This window comes from Choristoneura fumiferana, chromosome 9 (assembly GCF_025370935.1).
Source record: "Choristoneura fumiferana chromosome 9, NRCan_CFum_1, whole genome shotgun sequence".
In the NCBI taxonomy this organism is placed as follows: Eukaryota; Metazoa; Arthropoda; class Insecta; order Lepidoptera; family Tortricidae; genus Choristoneura; species Choristoneura fumiferana.
Window position 1 is genome coordinate 13,879,429 of NC_133480.1, and position 24,966 is coordinate 13,904,394.

Below are 24,966 nucleotides of genomic sequence, written 5' to 3' on the forward strand. Positions count from 1 at the left end.
TCTGTTATTATTTTTATTTTAACTTCGCTTTTATGTAACTAACAAAATACAAGTAATAATAACCAAACCTTAATTATTTTTCCATCCATAGTTTGCACTTTTTTGTGCAAGTAGCTAGTGCATGTAGGTACGTCAAACTTCATATACGTAGTGCCACGAGAGTTGAAGTGAATGATTACACACAACTACATGAAGAACTGATTGCACAAAAGGAGAACGAATGAAATGAATGAGTGAATGTCAAAATCCCGCTGTCATTACATGACATGTTCTTGTGTGCGTGGCCTCAACTTTGGTGGCACCACCTTTACAAATATGACACAAACACGCAATCTACTAGCATGTGTATGCTCGGTTTGAATTTGTAAACAATGCAATAATAAAGTACCGTATGCAAATGCAAATGTATTGAAGATTATAGATTTTCAAGAAATACTTATTGAAATAATATGCATGGTTTGAGTAAAATTCAGGAGTCTCTAAAATAAATTAATATCTTTTATCATTTGAAACAATATAACTGTAGTGTGTCTTCTAGATATCAACTACATAGCTACATATGATATGAATATGATAGCTTTATTTTACCTTTCGATTTAGTTACAAAAGGAGATGACAACATCAGAAATTAAAATAATAAATGCGAATGGATGCAAGAAACTTAGAAAATCATGCTCGATCAGAGTAAATCGATAATTTGAAATTTATTTACAAATAAACGACATTGCTTTTATAGAAGTTCGATACATTTTATTTACTGAGAAATCGTTATTGTAACGGTGATTGTTTTTGATGCTGTAAGGAATCTCAAAAAATATTTTAAAAACACTATGTTGTTATATTTATTTAGCTGATGCTTTTATAAATGATCAGACATTAATAAATGATAAATAATTAAACAACAACAATCCTTTTTGATGAGATGTTTGAATCACTTTTGACAACTGTCATCATTAATCATCATTACCATTGAAACATTTGTTGCTATTTTTTTAAAATAAATATTGCTCTGTCAATTGAAGGACAATTTTGCCAGTGTTTAGTAGGTTTTGCCGTTGTACGGTAGAAAAATATAGAAAACGAAATATGAGAGGTAATGGTGGATGAACAATGACAGCGCGAATCCATTGAAGCATTTAATTTTATAAATTGTAAGGTGATGACAGCTTTCAAAAGTTATCTAAAGAATAGTAATTAAATCAGGCGTTAGTGTGCGGAGATTCGCGAACTAAAACGGGTGACACTATTTACCGGCTCGAATACTACCGACTTGGAAATACCGGCCCGATTATTTGTGTACACGCCCATACAAACTGATACAAACTGATGTCAGTTTGTATGGGCGTCGGGTCCATATTGGCTCATATACAATTTTTTATTAGATTATTTATAATAATACCGCTTTGTAATCAAAATCGTCATTTCTCCGAAAATTGTTTCCGAATGGTTTTCATCCAAATTACCGCAGTGTTTGAAGTCAAAAGTCTTTGACCAGTGTGTGTTGCTTGTGATGACATACGGATCTGAGACGTGGGCGCTAACGATGGGCCCCATGAGGAAGCTCAAAGTCACTCAAAGGGCTATGGAGAGGGCTATGCTCGGGGTTTCTCTGCGGGATAGAATCAGAAATGATGATATCCGCAGTAGAACTAAGGTTACCGACATAGCCCGAAGAATTGCGAAACTGAAGTGACAGTGGGCGAGGCATATTGCTCGCAGGACTGATGGCCGATGGGGTCAGAATGTTCTCGAATGGCGTCCGCGGACCGGGAGACGCGCTGTCGGTAGGCCTCCAACAAAGATGGAGCGACGACCTGGTTAAGATCGCGGGATCGCGGTGGATGCGGAAAGCACAAGACCGGTCTGAGTGGAGAGCCTTGGGGAGGCCTATGTCCAGCAGTAGACTTCTTTCGGCTGACATGATGAACCCACTTTTCTAGCAGGATTTCGGTTCTGTGAGGGTCGCAGTTCTAACCTAACCTAACCCACTTCTGGCAGGATTTCGGTTCTGTGAGGGTCGCAGTTGCAACCTAACTTTACCCACTTTTCTGGCAGTATTTCGGTTCTGTGAGGGTCGCAGTTCAAACCTAATTAACTTTTCTGGTAGGATTTCGGTTTCGTGAGGGTCGCTGTTCTAACCTAACCCATTTTTGGCAGCATTAAGGTTTTCTGAAGGTCACAGTTCTAACCTAACTGGCTTTTCTGGCTTTTTAGTTTCTTGTTTTGAATTTACTTTCATTTATGTATGAATAGATTAGGAATAAACAAAGGTATATTCCAAAATATATATAATAACAAATGAAATGTTATTGCCTGATATCGATATGTTGAATAATGACATATACATAAATTGTATTAATAGAGGTATGTAGAGGTATGTTGAATGCTATTATGAATATAATAAATTCGGAGTTCCAATGATTATTCTCTCAAATAAAAATGTATAATGATCATTAGGATGTAAAATTGTATGAGATACATTTTCGAAGTTTCAATAATCGAATTTGCAATTTTATATGAACTTTGGCGCACCCATGGGCGTGTACACGAAATATCGGTATTTCCATGTCGGTATTATTCGGGCAGGTATAGTGTTACCCACTAAAACAAATTGCTTTGTTACTCCGTCACCACATTTTTATTTCATAGATAAGAAATCCTCTGATGTACCGGGTGTGGCCTGTAATACGAGCAGAAAATTAAAACATAGATCGTCCTCGTCAAACTGAACAACATTAATTCAGCGACTTTTAAAAATAATGGAGTCTTTGAATTATCCTTTTATCATACAAATTAAATACTGCTATCAATGTACGCCATCTCAGAACACAAAAGTGTAATAAAAATTGAAAAAAAAACTGATTATTTTTAAAAGTCGCTGAACTAATGTTGCTCAGTTTGAGGAGTATTATCTATGTTTTAATTATTTGCTCATATTACAGGCCACACCCGTATAATGAGGTTTCTGTGGGTGACACTCTTTCCCGGCCCGGATAATACCGACCCTGTTTTTCGTGTACACGCCCATAGAAGCTCCTGTCAGTTTCTATGGGCGTGTACACAAAAAAACAGGGCCGGTATTTCCATGTCGGTGTTATTGGGGCCGGGAAAAGGTGTCACCCGTTTCTGTGACAGGCTAGTTGGCGCTAGTGTCGTAAGGTCCGTTTGACAACTGACAATGCTTCACGTTTGTGATTAGTTAAATGGGCATTTTAATTAAAACATGTACCTAGCAACGGCGTAAAGTTACAAGTTGTCAGTTTTGTGACGATTTTCCCCTACAGTTAATTTGGAATAAATCGTCACAAAACCGACAATATTTAACTTTTCCTTAACTATGCCGTTGCTAGGTACATGTTTTAGTGAAAATGCCCAAATAACTAAATGCGCCAATCGTTAGCAAGATTGTAACGTCAAACGGATCTCTTGCTACTAACGCTATCTAGCGATCTTTCGCCTGTTAAGAAACCCTCATTGGTAGAATATTAGAGCGCACGATTATTACCACAACGGAAGGACAAAGTCGCAACGACTTTGATCGAACTACACTTGGCGTCTGTACTGTCCATGGTTTTTCATAAAAACTCTTTTAAATAATAATTGCGGACAGAATTATGACATAAAAAACGCCGTAAAAACGCTGAATATTGATCCAATTCTTTCATCTTATGCATTCTTGATTACTTATAAAAATGAGGATAAGGCTGCGATTCCACCAGAGAATTGCAAGGATTGTTTTTGTCATGAACCAATAGAAACGCTTCATTTACCTATCTTCGCACAGCACAGCGCTAGTGGAAAGAGTAAATGAAGCGTTTCCGTTGGTTCATGAGAAACATTCCTTGCCATGCATCCTCGCACGTTGAAACGCAACCTAAAGCTGTGGCAAGACCGAGTCGTTTCCGTTGACAGCGAAATGGTTATTATATTATTGGTTATTTGATAAATTTTTACATCAGAACGATCGATTTTGTCTTAAAAAAATAATAATTCTAGAAACGACTTTTTCTACAAACTTATTCAATTTGTAAATTCAAAAATTACGACGGCGTTACGTCGTATATTTACGGTTTTAGGCACAGACATAATGTCTTTCTTTCTTTCTTTTCTTTCTTTCATAATTATGTACTTTGCTTCGTCCTAAAACTGAATGCACTTTTTCCCACGTAATAAAGGCTACTACGAAACTCGAAAATCGAAGTTCGTATCGTACCGTCCCTCTCACTCTCGTATTAAACAATATAAGCGGCAGCGGCACGTTACAATACGAACTTCGATTTTCGAGTTTCGTAGTAGCCCCGCAGGTCTCATTCCAGGCGGCATTTAAAATTATGTATAGCCAGAGACATGTTGGTCGGAATAAGTGGCCATAACCTATAAACTCGTGCCGAATGTGGTTAATGTCAACACTATTGGCTGCTCGCAATAATTGCCCATTGTGACGCGGTATGCTATCCTCCAATGAGTTGACCGATGTGAAGTGCGCTTTGGTTTCAATCAGCGATTTAATTCGTCAATTCACCAGCTGAGCTGTCCTGATTGGTTGATCGCCGACTGAAGTGCTTTGGGGCATTGTCATATTGGTCAGTTTGCGCGATGCGTTGACGTGCTTCTATTTGTTTAAATTTATTAATAAATAAATGATAAAAAGTGTCAAATTTATTTTTACTTTACCGCGTGTGATACGGTGTGTGGCTCTATGAATAAAAATATCATTTTTAACATAAAAATTGTACATACTAGCTGTAGATCTTAGATGTAAGTTTCCTTGGTATAAATTAGATGTATGTAAGGATATGTTTAGACGTGTTTGTTTTACCATAATATCGGCCACGATGGACACCACATTAGTACTACCCAATGGTGCCTTTTGAGTGGTCGAACGAATAGTCAACTTCAATACGGATTATTATAAGGGAAATTCTTTCCGCTGTCATCCTGAATATTATCGATTTATTAAGTTATGTTAAATTATGTATACAACACGATAATTATATGTTTACACCCAACGAAGGTGCAGAGTATTTGCATTTTGATTCCTTGCCAATAAATGAGGCGAATTTATTATTATACTCAAATGTAAAGTGCTGTTTTTTTACATTTAATTTTAATTAAGAGTTAACATTATTTAACCAACCGCATCACATTATTGTTTCAGTTTTAAGGCGTTTCCGTTTGTTTGTATATTATGACAGATGTCATTTGGTAAAAATCAACCAATCAAAAGCAAGTATTTTAAAAATACACAATTTATAACCGTGAAGAACTGAAAAATTAATTGTTTTTAAACATTTTTTAAGACTAAGCAGAGAGAAGGTATTTCGATTTAATCCGTCATCTCCCAGGATCAAAGGAATTTGGGCACAAATTTGTGCCTCTGGGAGAGGACAGGTTAATTCATGGCCAAGTGATATTTCTTTCCTTGTTTTGTGTACTTCCTTAATTCGCCAATCACACTGAGAAATGAATAGTGATAATGAATATTGTTCTGAACACATTTAAGTTCTATCTCTGTAATGTCTACTCCCTTTGTATACGGGTTAAGTACAATCTTTGCAATATTTTTTTAGCTTCAGTTGGAGCGCATTTTATTGATGAGAGAAATAATTATAATTCATGTACATCATAACATCATTTTGTTATACTGTGAGGGAGAACACCACGAGACAGCAATAGTTAGTTTGTAGTTATGTGTAATTGTACTCGTACATTGTGTGAGCTGTCTCTTTTTCTACACTGGATTAAAAATATACTAGTTTATACCCGCAGCTTCGCCCCCGTTGAAGAGTCAAATAAGTTTCTGTTGAAAGTAACATTTTTAATACAAGCTTTTTTGCTGACTGTACTTGGATTGTCATCGAAATTACTTTGTGTAAACCAAATTTGAAGTCAATCCGACCACTGGATGTGGGTGAAAATGAACTTACAAGATTTCATCCATCAAGAACAAACAGGGCAAGTTAAATAATAATAATAATAAGTATAATAATAATGATTTATTCAGAAAAAATGCGGTACAATATTAAAAACACAATCTTTTGATAAAACCTATGTAACACGTAAATAAAAGATCGTATAAAGAATCCCTATCAGTTCGGCACCTTCGAAAAATAAACATGTACCTACATTCTGTCGACCGCCTATATTTGAATTTACTCGGTTTGAATTCTTTTGATGTTTAGTATCTTTCTGCGCGCTGTGCGTGCGTGTAAAAACTTTTAGATTTCTTATAATTTTGATACCTATTAAAAACTTTATTCCGCGCCCAAAGGATGCGGGAGTTCGACTCCAAATTGGTCGGTTTTTTTATGATCGCATGATCCAGTGTAGTATCCAGAGAACAGTTTTGTAGGAGAAGTACCAGTGACTTTATAATACGTGTAAATAATTTGGCTTGATTGTGAACGGACATAATAAATTCTAAATTGGAAGGTGTAAATATACGTAGCCGTGTGTTCGTGGCGATCAGATGAGATATCGTTGAATTTTGCTGCTATATTTATTTGCAATAAGTGAATTTTGTAAAAATACAATCTTTGGGATGTAGAATGCCATATGTGATTAGTTTAGCTACACGAAGTATTTTTCAAATAAAAGTATCTATGTATACATGATATAATGTTCGTTGTTTTATTATAATTGTTTTTCGACAATGCTTTTTGTCAAATCGATTCATGGGGATCTCGATTTTATGTTTGATTTACTGTCATCTGAGATAATAGGAAAATCATCCCATTCTGAAATAACATTAAAAGTTGGTAGGATTAAAATATCTTCAGTTTAGTTAAAATGTAACTAAACCCGCATAAAATTCTGTTACTAGTGACTTCTAGTCCAAATGTCAGTGAATCTTAAAGAAATTGTGTTCAACTAATAAAGGACACATTGGCACAACATTGGTACTTTGATTCATCTGTGTGCCTGCATCGAAAGTTAGTAAAACAAAACAATTTTGGTTGTGATGTTACTATACTCAGCGGTACAAAATCACCTATTTCTGCATACATTTGAGGGCTAGATTTTTTGTCGCTTAGTATATTATAAATACACACATACATATACATATGACTGCTAAAATCATTTTCTTTCGTCTTTGCCGTTGTTGAGTAAAAAATAGTTGCGACCAAAACTTTCCAAATGCGTCAAATGAATACTAAAATCTTTGATGAACCATACTACTAGATTCAAGATCCCATACAAAATCAAAGCGAAAAAGTGGCCGTGTTGCTTATGTCATAGACAGTCTTATACTCATAGCTATATATCTGTTTTACCTTCTAAATTAATTTAAAATATATACCTTAAGTCTAAGCAACAAAGATTCAAATAATAGTAATTGTATATAATACTTACGACGTATCGTCATAAGACAAGCAAAAACGTTCGATTAACAAAAGAACATTCATGTTTCAAAAAGATGTCATTCTATTTTAGGAACAGGGTAATAATGGAGTCGCAATTATTATAAGACAGATAGTTTTTTATTTCACAGAAATATAACACAAAAAAATTACATATACAAATATTGTCATGAAACGAAATGTTCTTATAGATACTTAACTGAATTAAGTTAACTAATTAGAAAATGGGTGATTGACAACACTTCAAAAACCTGCTTTCAAATTAAAAACACCATATTCAAATCGGTTCACCCGTTTAAGAGCTACGTACGGTGTCACAGACAGACACACAGACACACATTGCGGTCAAACTTATAACACCCCCCTTTTTGCGTCAGGGGTTAAAAAGACAACATAAATGTTTTACCAGATTTGACGTCATCGATTCGGTTAATTCTGTGCACTGTATTTTGTTTCACGAGAATCTGCAATTAACGGCAATATTATAAATATCATACGGCTTGAACTTGAAGCTTTACGTCTTCTTTAATAATATAGCTTCACTTCACCTCGCCACACTTAATCTTATATTATTTTAAACATTTATGTAACTTTACCTGCAATTTTGGAATCGCCATTTTCCGTAATCTACGCCTTTGGCTATTTCCAACTATGTCAAATTTATCAAAATGAATCGAACATACAGTCGAATTTTTGTGCGGTCTGTAAAGTTCTTCTTCTCTTTCTCTCGCGACAATAGATGTCCATTCCGCACAGCGAAAAGGATCACTAGGAAATCTACAAAAAAAATAAAATTATTTTAAAATGAGAACTACTCTACGAATTTTTTGTTCCAGAAACACCGATTATTGGCAAGATGGTTGGCCAAACAATAAATTATTGATTTTTAAATGTAAACTGCCAATTTTTACGTACTTTAAATAAAATACTGACTTGTACTTACCTAAAGAAGGATATTCCTTCAGAACCCTAGTGTTACGGTGGCTGTTTCCGCAATTTATAAATGAACATTGTGGCATTTTAACACGTCCGCACTTTGGCTCTGGTTGACGCGTACTGTCAGAAATAAGAGCACAAATTTATTTTGTGCTCTTATTTCTCTGGCCGTTTTCAGAGCTGTGACCTTGAATCTAGTAGTATGGTTCATCAAAGACTAAAATTGATAAGGACAACGACATTTTGCTGCAGTAATCTTTAAGTGGATCTACTTATTGAAACATACTTTATTTCCTTGTAATATTACTAACCTAAGGCTTTCCCTGTCTACAAGTTTAGTATAAAACCACTTGAATCCAAAGGAAATTAGGGAAATTTGCGTGTTGTTTCCTTCAACAGCACGACAATGCTATTAATAGCAAATTAGTAATAGAATTACGTACACTCTACACAAGTGCTGGGTAAAGCCATAAATCACGAGTGGCCACTTGACTTGAATTGCTACTTTTTGAGAGACCACTTCATTATTGTCATTTAATTATGTATGAGCTACGTATGAGGAATGCAGGGTTGATACATAAGGCTCCGTTTCGACCAGAGATGCGCGAGGATGTGTTGTGAGGAATGTGTTTTTGAATAACCAATAGACGCTGCATTTACCTAGCCTTGCACAGCACATCTCCAGTGGAAACAGCTAAACGGAGCGAAGCGAGGTAAATGAAACGTTTCCATTGGTTTGTGAAAAATATTCCTCGCACATCTTTGGTGGAAACGTTCTGCTACATTTAGCAGTGACTTGTCGTAATGGGTACAGGAACTAAAAATAGATATAAAGAAGCAAAGTTTCTTGTAGTAGCGTATTCTTCTAGGCAATGAAGGTCTTATTGAAGCGATGTTAGAGATTTGTTCAATTCTCTATTTTGTCCATTTCTCTGCGACATATACATATATTTCACGCTATAGCTGACTGAACAGCAGGGCTACTACGAAACTCGAAACTCGTGTCGTGCGGTCCCTCTGACACTTATACGAGAGGATACTTAATACGAGAGCGAGAGGGACGGTACGATACGAACTTCGAGTTTCGAGTTTCGTAGTAGCCCTGCTGATATTTATGCTCTCGACTGTTCATTTGATCTCTTTTATGCTACGACTTTTAAGTTGGCATTGCGTTCTTCATTCAATATTATTGTTGCGGTTATTACTCACACGGGAATTTGAGTGTGTAAAACGTTATTGTACCTTTATTTAACCTCTAAATGTGCAAGTACCATCAGTATTTTATATCACGGAACAAAATGTAACCATACCGAAAGGAGTAAAATATACTAAGCGGCAAAAATTTTGTATGAGGGGCCATTTAAGCAGAATTTTAGTAATTTTACGTAATACTGAATGACCTCTGAAGAGGGCCAAATTGTGTGCTGCTGAGTTTATTATTTGAGCTAACTTCCTTCCTGCTAATTGGCTAAGCTAATTGCCTACGACTTGTTTGTTGGTCCTATTAATATTAGCTATAGGATATTAAAGCAGCTTTTAGTAACAAATATTTTCGCTAATCTTTTTTCTATATAAGAGGGGGAAACGAGGTTAGCTGATGGGAAGCAATCACCGCCGCCCGCGGTCACCCGTAACAGGAGTATCTCAGGCCCTGTACTGCTGCTGTTTAGTAAGTAGCGTGGGGACACCAAAATAGAGCAATCTCATTGATCTGATGATGAATTTTGGTTGAGTTCGAAACGCGTCAGCGTAGTGTGGTGGTGAGGGGTTTGTGTGATGTGTGTATGTTCTTACTTGTTAAACTCATTGGAGTTTTAGTCCGAGCGTGGCGTACTTCATAAAATTTAGGTACCTAATTTGCTTACTTACCCTAAAATAAGTAGGTCATCGTCATACAATATTTTTCACGTCTCATTAATAACTTGTGGTGACAAATTATGTTGCTATTTTTCCTTAATCAGCTTATTATTGCACGATTTCATTAATTTTATTATCCTCGATGAAATCGTTTAGGGGTACTCCCCTTGTTCGTAAACCCTTGTCACGCTTATGTTAATTTAACTGAACATTCGTTGGGCTATATTCTGTTATTTTGTCGTTGACTTCGTCAGAGAGCGCAGAATATACATTTTTTTATAATCATCAGGTTTCTTAGGTACTTTTAATGAATACGAGGGTAAATTAGCTAGGTATTGAGAGAAAAAAAACATACGGTCGAACATGGAACCTCCTGTTTTTGTGAAGTCGATTGAAAACGGCACTGACTTACGAAATATCTAGGACAAAACCATTGACATACATTCTACGTTAGTACCTATAGTAGTACATATTTCGTACATACATATATATCGATGGACAAAACATAATGTTAAGTGTGAGCCTTTCGAGCAAAAATATCATGGGGAAACTTGTTAGGTATATTTTTACACGCATGTTAAATATGGTGGAAACTCAGGACCTAGCATGATCTTCTCAGTGTGGGACAATGTTGCGGAAGATATTGATTGATTTTTGGATAGAATAAAGACAAGAATAATTCAATAGGAGATAATTACACCTAAAACGACTTTCTAGTATTTTATTATAGTATTTATAGTGCCGATACTTAAAAATCATACTTAAAAAATAAGACCAGTCTTCCAAAAAAACACGTGATTCAGAAGAATAAAATTCAGTAGGTAAATCTTAGGAAATCCTACGCCTTATCGTAACTTGCTTAATCTATTAGTAGCAGTTTGCCGATGCGAAGAATCGATTCAGTACAGTCTTAGAGTCTAGACTGAGGCCGTTTAATTTAATTTATTTCCATCGACACTTTAAATTCCAGACATTGCGATCCTGTAATCGCGTGGAGGCAGGCCGCCGACCGGTTTTTGAACTCCGCCACCCGTTTACGTAACATCAACCCTGGAAGCGAGGTTATAAACACGTTACGTAACTCGGGAATTGGAGCTAGCTCAACCCTGACCATGCAGCAAGCTGTTCAAAGACTTCCTGATCCTTTGCAGTTCCGGGAAACTCCATGGAGTTCATAACAACATAGTTTATAATTTTTTGCGATACTGGCCGGCGAGGCAACGGCCAATGGCGGCGCTCGCCGGCGACACACCTCCGTGGGATTTATAATTGGAACGGGCTGCGCGCGCCGGCAGTCGACGCGGTATCGAGCGCCGCACGTCAGTGTCACAGTTGTCAGGTGTCAGCCGGGGACGGCGGACGCGCGTGTGTTTCAGTGAACAGTGTGTGGAGCTCGACCATGGCTCTGCTCAGACGGTTGGCAATCAACGCGCCTCGGAGCGCGCGCGCCCTGGCCTCGGCGCCGCCGCCGCCCGCCCGGGACGAACTCGATCTTTCCTTCAGCAGTCCCAAAGATGCGTTCAAAAGCAAGAAGACAAGCGAACTGGTGCGAGCCTACCTCGTCTACCAAATATGCTCGGTCAACTGGCTCGTCGAGAACAACGACATGGTGAGTTGATCGATATGCCCAGCTGATCTTACGTAAGTGTTTGCAGCACGCCGGTAAACTGTAGTTCGGAAATAGCTTCGAGATTAACTCAAGGCCTTGAAGCTGTTTCGATTTTTAATGTATTTTTTGTGCGGTAGTTACGGCGAGTTCAATGGCACCGTTAACTCTCAGGCTTAGCGTTTCTATTCCATGCATTATTAGCGATCGATCGCGTCAGAAACGGGAGTTCTCGGTGATTGCAGTTAGGCTGTGGCACGGGTATGAATGGGAATGGATTTTTGATCGGTAGAGGGGCGCATGCGTTCCGAGGCGGGTGTCTAGACGTTGGGACACCAGAGCGGACAACCCGCTACAACTTTATGTAGTCCTGGTACATGAATATGTTAAAGTTAGCGAAAACTTGAAGGAAACAATATTTTTAACAGGGGATTGGGTTGAGTCTCGTGACATGGTCAGGGATATTATGTAGGCACAAGAGGGAGCAGGGGCATTGAGACGTACTGCTTCCGATGATTTAGCCGGTTACAATCGTGTTCCGTTCCACGTGGTGGCGTGACGCGAATTATATCGTCCATTGTTATGTAAACCCATTGTTAGTGGTACTGAGGCAGACTTCTGTTTCTTTCAAGTTCGAATGACACAACGGGACTTTGGAGTAATTCATTAATGCTCCAATTTTTTTACTTAAATTTTGATCAGTTTATGGTAAGAACACCTGCTACTGAATGACGCGAAAGTTGAATTATTTACTAATTGGACAGAAGCATTAGCTTCCTTGCTACTAAAAGTTGCTGAATGTAGAAAGTATACCTACCTACCCCAGTTTTGGTAGGTAGTTGCAAATCTTAATTTGTTAAAAATATCGGTTGCTACCTCATCACTCTATTTTTTTTTCTTAACACGCACCAAACGAAAAAAAAAAGCTGGAATTCCTCTAATACTTATTACAATTCCAAGGTTTAATTTTTTTATCTTGTTCTTTTAGGTTATGTTTATGTATAACTCGAATTGTAACTCACTTTCTAGTGGTTGAATGGACTAGACATTGAAGATTGGATGACAATTTAAGTATAGTCAACGATTTGATTTCAGGGCCATCATGATGGAACCTTATCATAGTAAATAATTGTATTTGTCTTTAATAATGATTATTGACTGCTGTAAAATGTCATTACGATACGGTTCTCTGCTGGCCTACGAATCAAATTGCTTTACCTTCCCTACAGTCAACAAAAAGTACAGTAAGCGAGCAAGGCAAAAGCTTTTAAGTACCATCAGCCAAAAAAGAGGTCTATCAATTTTCGAACAAGTTCCTATCAAATGAATCTGTCGCTAAAGTCGAACTTTCAAGTTGACAGACACGTCTATTCGCATTATTGTTTTGTGACATGCAAACGATTATCAGCTTTAGGATGTTAGACCACATATTTGGCTGATGGTACCTGTTACAAATGAAAATGTTTTTCACGCCGAATCTCGGGTAGAATATAATTATGTAAAACATGCAACGCTAGTAGGTACGAGTATGCGCTGGGATAAAACTGGCATAGTTGCAACAGTTATTTTAAAAATTTGGCAGCCTCTTCAATGGAATTATGCAAGTTCTCAAGGATTCCTATTGATTGACTGAGTACGTAGTTTATGACCTAGTTGGGAAACAATAATGTACAACTCGGAATGTACTAGCAATAATGTACAACGTGATAGGTAATCCGAAGAATTTTTGCTTCCGATTATGATAATGTACGACGTGATCTGAATCCAATAGATTCGCATGAACAATTTGTGTTAGGTTGTGTTAAGTAGGTCCAATCGTGACCACAATGCGCGAGTCGAGCAAAGCGGAGGCAAAGCGCCAGGACCAAAATTAAGTTATTGTCTACTAAATTTATTAATATTCGGTGTACACGAAAAACAAATGTACATAAGCACGGATTATCATGTCGTGCATTATTTGAGCATGCATTAATATAATAAGTTGTACCATCAGCCAAATAAGTGGTCTATCAATTTTTAAACAAGTTCCTATCAAATGATTATGTCGCTAAAGTCGAACTTTCAAGTTGACAGACACGTCTATTGGCATTATTGTTTTATGACATGCAAACGATTATCAACTTTAGGGTGGTAGACCACATATTTGGCTGATGGTACATTAACTACACTCGTGCTAGTTCGGTACGGGGTGATAATGCACGGCATGATAATCCCTGAACATAATCACGGATTATCAGGCCGTGCATTATTTGAGCGTGCGTTAATAAGTCGTACATTAACTACACCCACCTAGTTGAATGGGATTTGACGTGATTAATTACCCGATTTTTTGGGGAAACCGCACCAGTCTTACTTAAACCGAAAAGGTACAAGGGTGAACTTACTTTCCCACATCTGATAAAAAACATATTTTTTAAGGAAATACTAGAGTAGTTTTCGATCTCTGAAATAAAAGAGAAGCCCGTCAATATTAATATTGACGGACGGGCGGCTTGCTAATTAGCTATTAAAACAACTAACAACAACGACAAGATAACTAAGTTTCTTCCCATTGAAATAAAATAATTTCTTTGCTCACCCGCGACCTTAAAAACAAAATTTCAATTTTTCATTGATATGGATCTCCGTAAAGTAACGCCTGATTCAATAAATTATTTAAGTTTCTTCCCATTTAATTTTTCACGGAATAATTTATTATCCTCATTTTCTTCGGTAGTAAATGATATCGTCGGTGGATAGTACTAATCCCCGTAGCGACCCGTACCCCTAGTGTAAGTTTTCGGTTACAAAATACGTCTCGATCGCGTTCGCGTAAAACCTCAAGTTGTATGGAAACACGAACATCGCAAACGTTCCGCTAGAGGCGCTGTTCGTGTTTCCATACAAATTGAGGTTTTAACGCGAACGCGATCGAGACGTATTTTGTAACCGAAAACTTACACTAAGGGCACCGATCTAAAGTCCGAATCCGCGTAGAGCGTTGGTAATTTCCAGTATCTGACATATTTAGCCAATTTCGCATTTTTACCCTAAATTTGTTGAAATAAAACAGTTATGAAGGGTAGTTCTACCCAAAAGATGGCATCTACAGCCTAACACCAGTGGTCTAAAAAGATCTCTGACCCACCCTTGGAGGCCACTATTGGAGGGCAAAGGAAAAGCAGCCCTTAGTTTCAGAAAAAAAAACCCCAATCCCCAAATCCCTAAGCTTAGAATTGTAAAGAAAAGGGTCGGTCAAGGAAGAAACCAACGGGGATGAATAAAAAACCGGCCAAGTGCGACTCGGACTCGCGCACGAAGGGTTCCGTACAATTATCTATACAACATTAGACATTAGAAAAAAACGGCAAAAAATCAAGTGTATTGTATGGGTGCCCCCTTAAATATTTATTTTATTTTAATTTAATTATGTATTTTTAAAGTGATTCTGAATACAAGTGCGCTCGAGCCAACGTACACATAGACACTGCTCACGGACACGATATCTCGGCACGGTTGGGACCAGTGCGAGCGGGAGTGCCATGCGCTTGAGACACGCGTCTGTGAACTTTTTTGTGCAATAATGGAGCAACAAAAAAAAGTTATTACAACTGTTCAGTGGACGGTTGTTCAAATTAAATAATCGTGAATTTCGCCAATAACGAAATCGTCGCAAGATATTTTCTGTGACAAATTTATAATATAACAATGACATTAAATTTAAAATATTATAGTTAATAATTTATTTTTCCATTCTTCCCGTTTCATTCTTAACAATAAATCAAACAACTAGATAAGAGTGCCACTACCGCGTTATTTTTTTGTGCATAAGCCATACAGCCATAGTTGACAACCTTAGAGCGACCGCCGAGCGTAGGTATGAAAAGTGAAGTACATACGAGATTGACTTATGAACTATCTGTATTTTGTGATACAACTAAAGATTCTGTGAATATTTCAAGCGTGTACCTGTTGCCGTTATTAATATCAAGCAAAAAAAACGGAAAAACAATCACGTTTATTGTATGGGAGCCCCCTCAATTTTTTTTTTGTTTTTTGTATTTGTTGTTATAGCAGCCACAGTAATACATAATCTGTAAAAATTCCAAGTGTCTAACTATTACGATTCAAGAGATAGAGCCCTGTGACAGACGGACGGACAGACAGACAAACAGACAGACAGAAAGCGGAGTCTCAGTAATAGGGTTCCGTTGGCACCCTTCGGGTGCGGAACCCTAAAAAAGACTCAAGCACTCTACAGATCCTAACGGGAGAAAGCATGCTTCTCTCCTGGCTTTCCAGCAAATGGCTGAAGCAAGACTCTGGGTAAATAAAAAACCGTTAATAACCATTAAAGAACATACTCGTAAAAGTATCACGAATAATACGGTATTTGACAACTCCTGATTTTGCCATATCCTAATATTATTATGAAAATATAGATATACAGATAGTGTTCAGCGAAGAGAAAATTTAAATCGGTTGAAAATTGGATTTATAGTGATTTTTTGAAAAATCTATATACCTGTCTCTTTCTCAAACGATTTTCTCTGTGCAGCAAGTATGACGGTACTGGCGTGTGACGCCACATGGCAGTATGTCTTTCTCTGTCCAATCTTGAATTTCAAACCTGTATAACTTTGTTATTTGTAAAGGTAGCTTAAAAATTGTTTTTCTATTCGATAACAGGCATTGTGTAGTTTTAATTTATAAAACATATACAAAATAGTCAAATACCGTATTATTGGAGTAGACACATTAACTTATATATTAAGAAGAGTTTTATCAGACCACATTTTTAATTTTCATTAAATTTTTATGGAATAATCGAGAAAAACTAACAAAAATGCAACGTTGCCAGCTGCAGGTATAAACGCTCTTAAGGGCTTTACACTTTATTAAATAGGATCCTAATCAATACTGAACTTGCAATACCGCTACGCCTCACTTATAAAAAATGACAAAATGACATGTAATAACCTGTGGAATGGCAGCGCCATATTTAAAATTTACTGTCAAGCGGCGCGGCCATTTTGAAAAAATCTTTCTTGACTGCAGTGACAGCTACGAATTAATTTCGCGAATTCGCGAATTTTATTAAAAATATCACCAAAAAAAAACTACTTTAATTTTATAGATAAGCCTTACAGTGATAGTTTAGCATAAAATGGCATATATAATTAAATAACAATGAATGACCTTCAATTTCTGTGAACTTTATTATTCATTATCAAATATCTGATAACCAAATTTTTCTCAGTCATGTATTAAATAACTATAATTACAAATAAAACACTGATTTATTTCGTAAAATATTAATTTATTTACGAAACAAAGCCCTTTTATAGTCTTTCAATATCAAATAATAGTATAATACGAGGTTTCCAAAAATACCAGCGCACGGCAGCGGCCACACAGTGAAACTTGAGTAAACGATAAGAACGAAATTTCTTCCGTAGTGTTGTCGCGGCCGTTAATAAATGCCATCCTTGTCTATTTATGAACGCATTCTGCAAGAATAAGCAAGCGAGATATAGGTCTACCAGTTTATATTTGTTAGTGAAATACGTCACCCGCCAACGACCGGGAGCCGGTCGCTTGCCACTCAAGGGTTTTGACAGCGTGCCGGGAGCCGGTCGCCTGCCAAACAAGGGTGTGCCGGGACCCGGACGCTTGCCACTCCAAGGGATAATGATATTACCAATAAAAGAGTATGAGTATGAGTATATTACTGAAATATAAAATGAGATCGGCGCATCAACCGCCTTGTTTGTATGCGGTATCTTGAGGGGGTAATCTGTGGGGCGCAATCATTATAGACAATACGATCTCAGGTGTTATCCTGAGACTTCAAAAGCTAAGTGAATATATAAGCATTTGTCATAAAAATTCCGTGCTTTTACAAAGAGCCACTTAAATCCAGATTTTTCTCATCTGTGTACGAAATTATCACGTCCTCCGTCTAACCTGATTAGCGCAGTGTGGTATTTGATAGTCACGTTTCTTTTCAAATGCGGCAAAATTCATTGTGCAATGTTATTTCGACTTTTATTCATTTTTAGGGTTCCGTACTTCAAAAGGAAAAAACAGAATCCTTATAGGATCACTTGTCTGTAACGGCCGATTTGTTCTAAGACTACTGGACCGGTTGAGTTGAAATTTAGTGCACTATGTAAGAGTATAATGCTTTCGCTGTAGCATAGTGCGGGTGACACGTTTTGTTTGTTGCACGTTTCGTTTTACTCAGAAAAAGTTGCTGCGGTTTAAATATCGTCACTACTTTAAAAAAAACTCTTAACTCAAAATAGATAATTTTTCCAAGTGAACTTTATGCACATTATGTCAAGGTTCAATTTTGTTGACATATTTTTTCAAAGTTGTGACGATATATTGAAGTATATTTCAGTTGTAGCCTAAATATGACTGGCGTTAAAGAATTGAACATAAAGAACTATGTTATACGAAATAAATTTAAGCTATCAGATTTTTATAATCAATTAATTAAATTCAAAGCACAAGGTGAAATGTAATATGCAAGTAACGTAACGTTTAGTGATGGGACCTAATGGATCTTGAGTTATATCGGTACTTATTAATTGGTAAGTAACGAATATTCTTGCAAACTCCGTTTAGCCTTACTGTAAGTGGCAAATAATATTCCAACCTAGAATTGACTAATATTCTCATCAAAATTAGCGTAATAATCGGATTAATGATGACATTAATTATTATTAAGATTTTAAATTATTAGTTTTATCGACTCAAGTTTCGACACTTTAACTCTCTTGTCTTGTGATATTGACTGCTGTCACCCGCACCATGCTGCAATGAAAGTACTGTAAGTCGGCGACCCAAAGAAGAAACTCTAACTTAAAAAGATTAATTGTAAAGGAGGCTAGGCTAGGTTAGTCTAGTTTTGGAGGTAAATATGAAAATTAATGAATGATCAAACCATCGAACCAAATTGTCACAACTATACTCGGATTTAATTACTTGTTAGGCTTTACAATAGTATTTAACAGTAAACAATAGTTAGTATACGTAGTAATAGTAGTAGCAGTATCAAACAATCAAAACTTTATATTGAGTAGGTACTTGCCGCATACAGAATTTCCCAATCCGCACTGGACCCACGTTGTAACTAAGGGCCAAACTCTCTCATTCTGGAAGAGGCCTATGCCCAGCAGTGGGACGAAGACTGAGATGATGATGATAACACCTGCCAAGCTGACCTACATAATAATATGCACGCAGCCGTCAGAAAGAAGGGTTATTGGTGTACAGCCGAGGTCAAAGATATCTTTGACACTTTAGTACCTTGTCACTGGTATATATAGTTGACAGTTTTATACAAAAGTTCAAACATGAGCGACAGCCGACAAGTTATGTGTCATTTGGTGCAAATGGAAAATTAACAATTGGAAGTTATGCGTCAAAGCAGAATAATGATTTGAAATACCTACATCAACAAGGTCAATTTTCCATCCTGAATATCGTCGAAAATAGAACCTTGTCCTATGGTAAAATTGACAAATTCAATGTATGCCGAAAAAAAAACGACCACTTGTTTTTAGTACACTCAGAAATATGACGAATTGTAAATATGTTCCACCCGAAACAATTTGTTGGGTCTACTTGATTTAGACAACATTCACTTATTGTTTATTTAATTTTTTTTTTCGTGTCTAGATTCCTGTCCAGCGGTGGTGTAGGGGTTAAAGCACGCAGCACGGATTGCTGAGGACCTGGGTTCGATTCCCAGCGCTGGTCTCTTTTTCTGGTTTTTCTGTGCATCCATGTCTCAGTTTGTATTTTCGATATGGTTTCACGGTATACCCGTAAAAGTAACAAATTTGGAGTTGAAATAAAAAATACAAAAATACTCCAAAAAACAATCATAATTATTTAGTTTTCCTCCTAATTTATAATGGACAATATTCCATTTGGGTTTAATTGATTTACAACATATTTAAATTTGGTTGTAAATATATTTCAGCACAATTACATTTTGTCAAAATTCACTTTGGTTGATATTCATTTTGGTCCAAATTCAAAATGGTCAATTCAAGTGAACCGTTTTCCATTTGCACCGCACCGAATGACAGTAAATCTTACTAAAGTATAAAGTAAAGATATCATAGACCTCGACTGTACGTCCATGGCGCTCTTAAAAATATGAATTCGCTTAGTCATATTAGTCAGTCTTAATATCCTATCGTACATAAACAATTTGCTAATTCGGTGGCGGCAAACAACGTTGAGACCTTGCGTAATGGGGGTGTGTCAGTATCAGTAGATAACTTATCAGGGCTAATGATTTTAATTGCCTGTATGATGTCGTTTGATGGATCATGGGAATATTTTGATGGTTTTAATAAGGCTATTCATAGAAAGATATGCAATGATGTTGATGTTTATCAGGTTTCCCCAACAAAAAAAAACAGGATTATAATATAATCCCCTACCTACTCAGGTATTTTACTTTTACTTTCTCTTCTGGGCCGAATCTTACGGACCTGCAACAGCATTCTGAGCGTCATTGCTGAAAATATGACTACCCAATATTTGGGCACGTATTTGTATATCGAAATTCAACTGTGGCCAAAACAAGTACGAGCCGAGCGAGCGAAGCGAGCGTGCCTCGGGAGCGGCTGGCGAGTGTCAAAGTTAAATTTCGTAACAGTAATCGACTATTGTACCCTTCGGTATTATAGACATTCGATATTTAGAATTTCGATCTTAGAATCGTTCGAAATTTCAATTTTCGATATTTTATCCGTCGATATTAGGATTTTCGAAATTTGCTAAAAGCATTTGATAATTGTACCGTTCGATAATTTATATTTTCGACATTTTGAATTTCGACCTTATGATTGTTCGACATTCTGATTTTCGATATTTTGGTCGTCGATTTTTAACTATATATTTAAATTTTCGATATTCAAATACGTGCCCCAATATTTACATACTGAAGAACGGGGCAGGTTAAAGTCGCGTATGGTATCCTGATTCCTGTCTTTTCCCAACTCACGATTCCCAAATGTTTTCATTTTCCCAATGCACGATTTTCTCCAAAACAAAAAAAAAATCTCAGTGTATTTTCTTATGGTTTTATAGAACACAGTAGGTTAGATTAGGTTTAAGAAAGACAATTGGGAATCGTGAGTTGGGAAAAGGCAGAGAACCGTCGCATATACTACGTAAGTCTTTCGACTAAGTAAATCCTAGTAACTAACCGCAGGCTACTCGAAATAGAGAATTTATTATTATTATTTTGGTGCCAAGATTACCTAATACAGGCTCAGCCTAGTTTGGGATCAACTGTATTTAATGATTGATTGTAATTATCCTGGTGTTATAATAAACATTTTGAATTTTTTACGGTTATAGGATCACTTCCGTCTGTCTGTCAGTCAAGACCCTTTTTCTCAGGAACGTGTGGAGGTATCAAGCTGAAATTCATATCAAATACTCAGGTCTACTGTCCCTTGTAGCTGTGAAAAAATCAAACTTCTAAGCCAACGCAATCAAAAAATACAGCCGTTTATGTTGCAAATTTTCGATACTCGCAAAGGGAATCAAAACCTACAGGGTACTTCCCGTGAACTCAGAATCTTGAAATTTGATACGAAGCAACGTCACACACACACGTAAAGGCACAGCACAGATAAAGGAAAAATTGCAAAAAGCATAAATTTTTAGTTACTTAAATCATATATCATATAATAAAAATATTTGTACGGAACCCTCGGTGCGCGAGTCCGACTCGACTTTTCAATTTTTAAATATATTAGTGAATTTCAATACAGAATCGCTTGTAATTTGTTATGCAATTGGTCCCAGATTGCACTTTGTCGTAGTCACGTCACGAGCTACCCGCATTTTAGTTTTAGAGTAAAAAGCATTCTGGGAATTCTTCTTCGCAAGGTCGCCCCGGTGTTCGTTGAGCATTGAGCGACACGAGCGTTACGTAAAAGTATTCAGCGTAATTTCTCACTCGGAGATCCAATGTCAAACAGTTTTGTGCGGATGTTAATGAGTTAGTAGCTAACCAGAGTTGGTGACAATTTTGCGTTGATACGAGGCGTGTGCTGGAGTAGGTTCAGTCAAACAATATTATTCCTAGTTTTTGTTAATTCGGCAGACGGCTCAGTTCATTGATGGAAATTATCTGTTAGGTAATAAATTTTATGGCCAAATAAAAACTCACTTTTTTATAATAATAATAATAATAGAAATTTTTATTCACCATCACACAAAAATTACAATAGGTACAAGACAGATAACATTATTAAGTGAGGCAAAATGGACAAGAGACTCAGCGAGGTCGCTGGTTTTCAGTCTCCAACCAAACTAAAAACAAACTTAACTAGTCTACTTAATACGGTAGGTGCACTGCCATAATGACAGCATTACAACAAAGTATCCGGTACATGTACTTACATTAACAAAACAATTTACGTTCATCGTGTAATTTATCAGCCATTGCGACTAGTATCTTAGAGAAATTAACTTCATTTTGACCTGTTGAATGTTCTCTTAAAGACTTTAAATTAACGGAAGTCAAAAATAACACGGTGTAGAACCCCTTATCATAATACATAACTTGTCTGTAAGAACGCTTATCGAATGACGTAAGTGTCACGATGATGAGGTTGTAGGTGGCTTAAAGTCTATGCACAGGGCGTATTTTTTAAAACGCGCATTTCAAACGAGATTCTGTCACTTTTGTTCTAGATTTAGTGTTATAAGAGTTATAACTTATAATGTTAAGCCGGCCACAGACGCTAGGTTATATTATAAGTTATAACCGATGGTTATGCCTGTACAGTTCATTTGTAATCAAAAAATATCAATTTGCATTATGTATATGTATGTACTATTTCTTGCTTGCGCGCACAAGCACGCAATATTGAACTGTGCAGGCATAACCATCGGTTATATTTATAACCTAGCGTGTGTGGCCGGCTATAGTAGACGGCACGGAAGTAGAACCAAAAATCATATTTCTCTCTCGCTTCTTTGAGACAAATGTAAGCATGAAAGTAATACGATTTTGGATTTTACTTACGTGCCCTACTGTAATACTAAAGTACAACTCAATAGAATCTGTCAATTTTCTACATATTTAAGACACCCTATCGTGGGCACACTTGATTATATATGTCCCTGTTATTGCAATTATCATCTAAAAGGAATCAAAAAAGAATAATAGTCACATCACAAAGCCTTAGGCAGCCCGGTGTTTATATTAGTAGGCTGAAAGTGTCTACAGGATTGTCAGATTCTACTGAATTGGAGTTTACACCTGAATTCATCTGCTCTCGGGTTTATTTGAGATAGTCCAAATCTATTGCGAAGTGCTAATCAAATGTATATTGCGTTGGTATTAAAAGGTCCCTTTTCGTGTTTCCCCCATTTTGCATTAAACCGGTTTGTTACATTTTTTCACGTGGTTGGCTGAGGTCATCGTCCCGCACGTCTTTGTTGTCATGCATATAGCATAACTACAGTCAGCAGCAGAAGTGGATGAGCGGTTACAGTGCTCAAAATGAACTACACACGATACTGCCAAGGTAATAAGAGAGTTTTTAGATCATTTGGAGCACCGCAATCGCTCATATCTTGGAAACAAAGTAGTATCAAATATATTTAAGCACGCTTTATTGTGTCAGACATTGCTGCTGGTGACTTTGCACCTGCGAAACGATTCAATGCTGTGTATGAAGTTACCAATTCGTACTGGGCCTGTTAGCGAACTAAGTGCCCGAGTCCTGTCATTCGGAGAGGAGACCTGTGGCCGGCAGTGGAAGGCTGGAGATGATTGGGAGTGACGCTGCGATTTTATCCATACCTTCAATATACATTGGAGGCGGTAAAGGGTGTGGGTCACTCTTCCGCTTGTAAAAGAGCAATGGACTTCAGAGTTCGAATGCCATCATTAGTTGCCCGTTGCGCAATGCAGAGCTCGATCGGCTGGCGGCCGCTACAACAAAGTACCTACTGCCGGGATCTTCGCAAGTTGCCAAACTAGATTTTTCCGGTCGCTTTAGGTAATCGGTTACAAAACTGTATTTGTCTTGACTCATCTCATATCTTCATTATTTTAAAAGATATTCGTGTGTTTTGCTAAGTCAGTAATTCTGCTTCATTTCTAACTCTACACTCCTAATATGTTTTTGTTGGTTGCGCTTTGACGTTTTTAGAAGAAAATCACACATTGACAGCAAAACGGTTAGTACTAAATTATCGAAATAGTATGCAACCTCGCTAAAATATTTAATTGGCGACTGTTGCAGTCGTAACTTTTAGACTGGGCACAATAAAAAAGGGATTGAAAAACACAAACACAATTTTTTTTTTTGGTAATTCTGTCGTCATTCAGACCAAAATGATAGGCTGAACTGACGCCAGAATGAGCCTGTAACCGAAGTCTGACAGGTAACAGGTCACACTGGCAGAGGCCTTATTAATTAATGAATGGACCCCTATAATGGTTTCAACATAATTAGATAAAGCGATCATTATGATCCTAAAGCGTCAGGCAAATAGAACCACATACGGTCTTTAATACACTCAATCAATATGTCATGTGAGAAAAAAGGTGCATACAATTTAACCTTTTAGATCATATAGATATGGGAATAATAACTAAGCTTTACACCTGTCGTTTGTTCTTATCTGTTGTGGAATAACAATCGCTCGTGGTCGTTATATATTGACGAACGGTTATGGAAATTGTCTGTTGTTTTTATTCTGAGTTGCTATGTACAGTGGAGGGAACACTGTTACACTAGGTAGGTATGTATGCATCATCTAGTAGCTATCTATCTATGTTATACTGTATCTGCGAACGGTTGTCCTAACTAGGGAATCGCTTGCGTTAGTCGTAAAATATTTTGCACACCTATTAACCTAACAGACGTGGCTCTAATATGCGCTGAGAAAAAAAGGAAGACAAAAGGAAAACGAAGATAGTAATTTATGTTTTGTATTACAAATACCTTTGTTTTGAAAAAATCGAAAACACAGCGTGTTATTCTAATAAACACAAATGGAAACTAGACGTTGCTTTTAGTGCTATGAAGCATAACTACGATATTGTAATTATTGTTTTGTAATTATTGCGAGCTACATTAGTATTTTTTTTTTTTTTTTTTTTTTATTTATTAAGGCAACAAACAGTCACATATTAAACATTGTATTTAAGACATGATAAGGTATAGA

At 36.9% G+C, this 24,966-nt stretch overlaps 1 protein-coding gene and 1 long non-coding RNA gene across 2 annotated transcripts in view; both read left to right on the forward strand.

Moving 5' to 3' along the window:
• The first annotated feature begins 1,787 nt into the window (after positions 1–1,787).
• LOC141431351 (uncharacterized) overlaps positions 1,788–24,966 on the forward strand; it is a 56,017-nt gene continuing 32,838 nt past the window's right edge. The window contains exon 1 of the long non-coding RNA XR_012451715.1: positions 1,788–3,356. This is a non-coding gene — a long non-coding RNA (uncharacterized lncRNA). The remainder of the gene's footprint in view (positions 3,357–24,966) is intronic.
• The window catches only part of slgA (proline dehydrogenase slgA), a 41,190-nt gene continuing 27,663 nt past the window's right edge, over positions 11,440–24,966 (forward strand). The window contains exon 1 of the mRNA XM_074092503.1: positions 11,440–11,763. Coding sequence (XP_073948604.1) covers positions 11,554–11,763 — 210 coding nt within the window. The 5' untranslated portion in view covers positions 11,440–11,553. The remainder of the gene's footprint in view (positions 11,764–24,966) is intronic.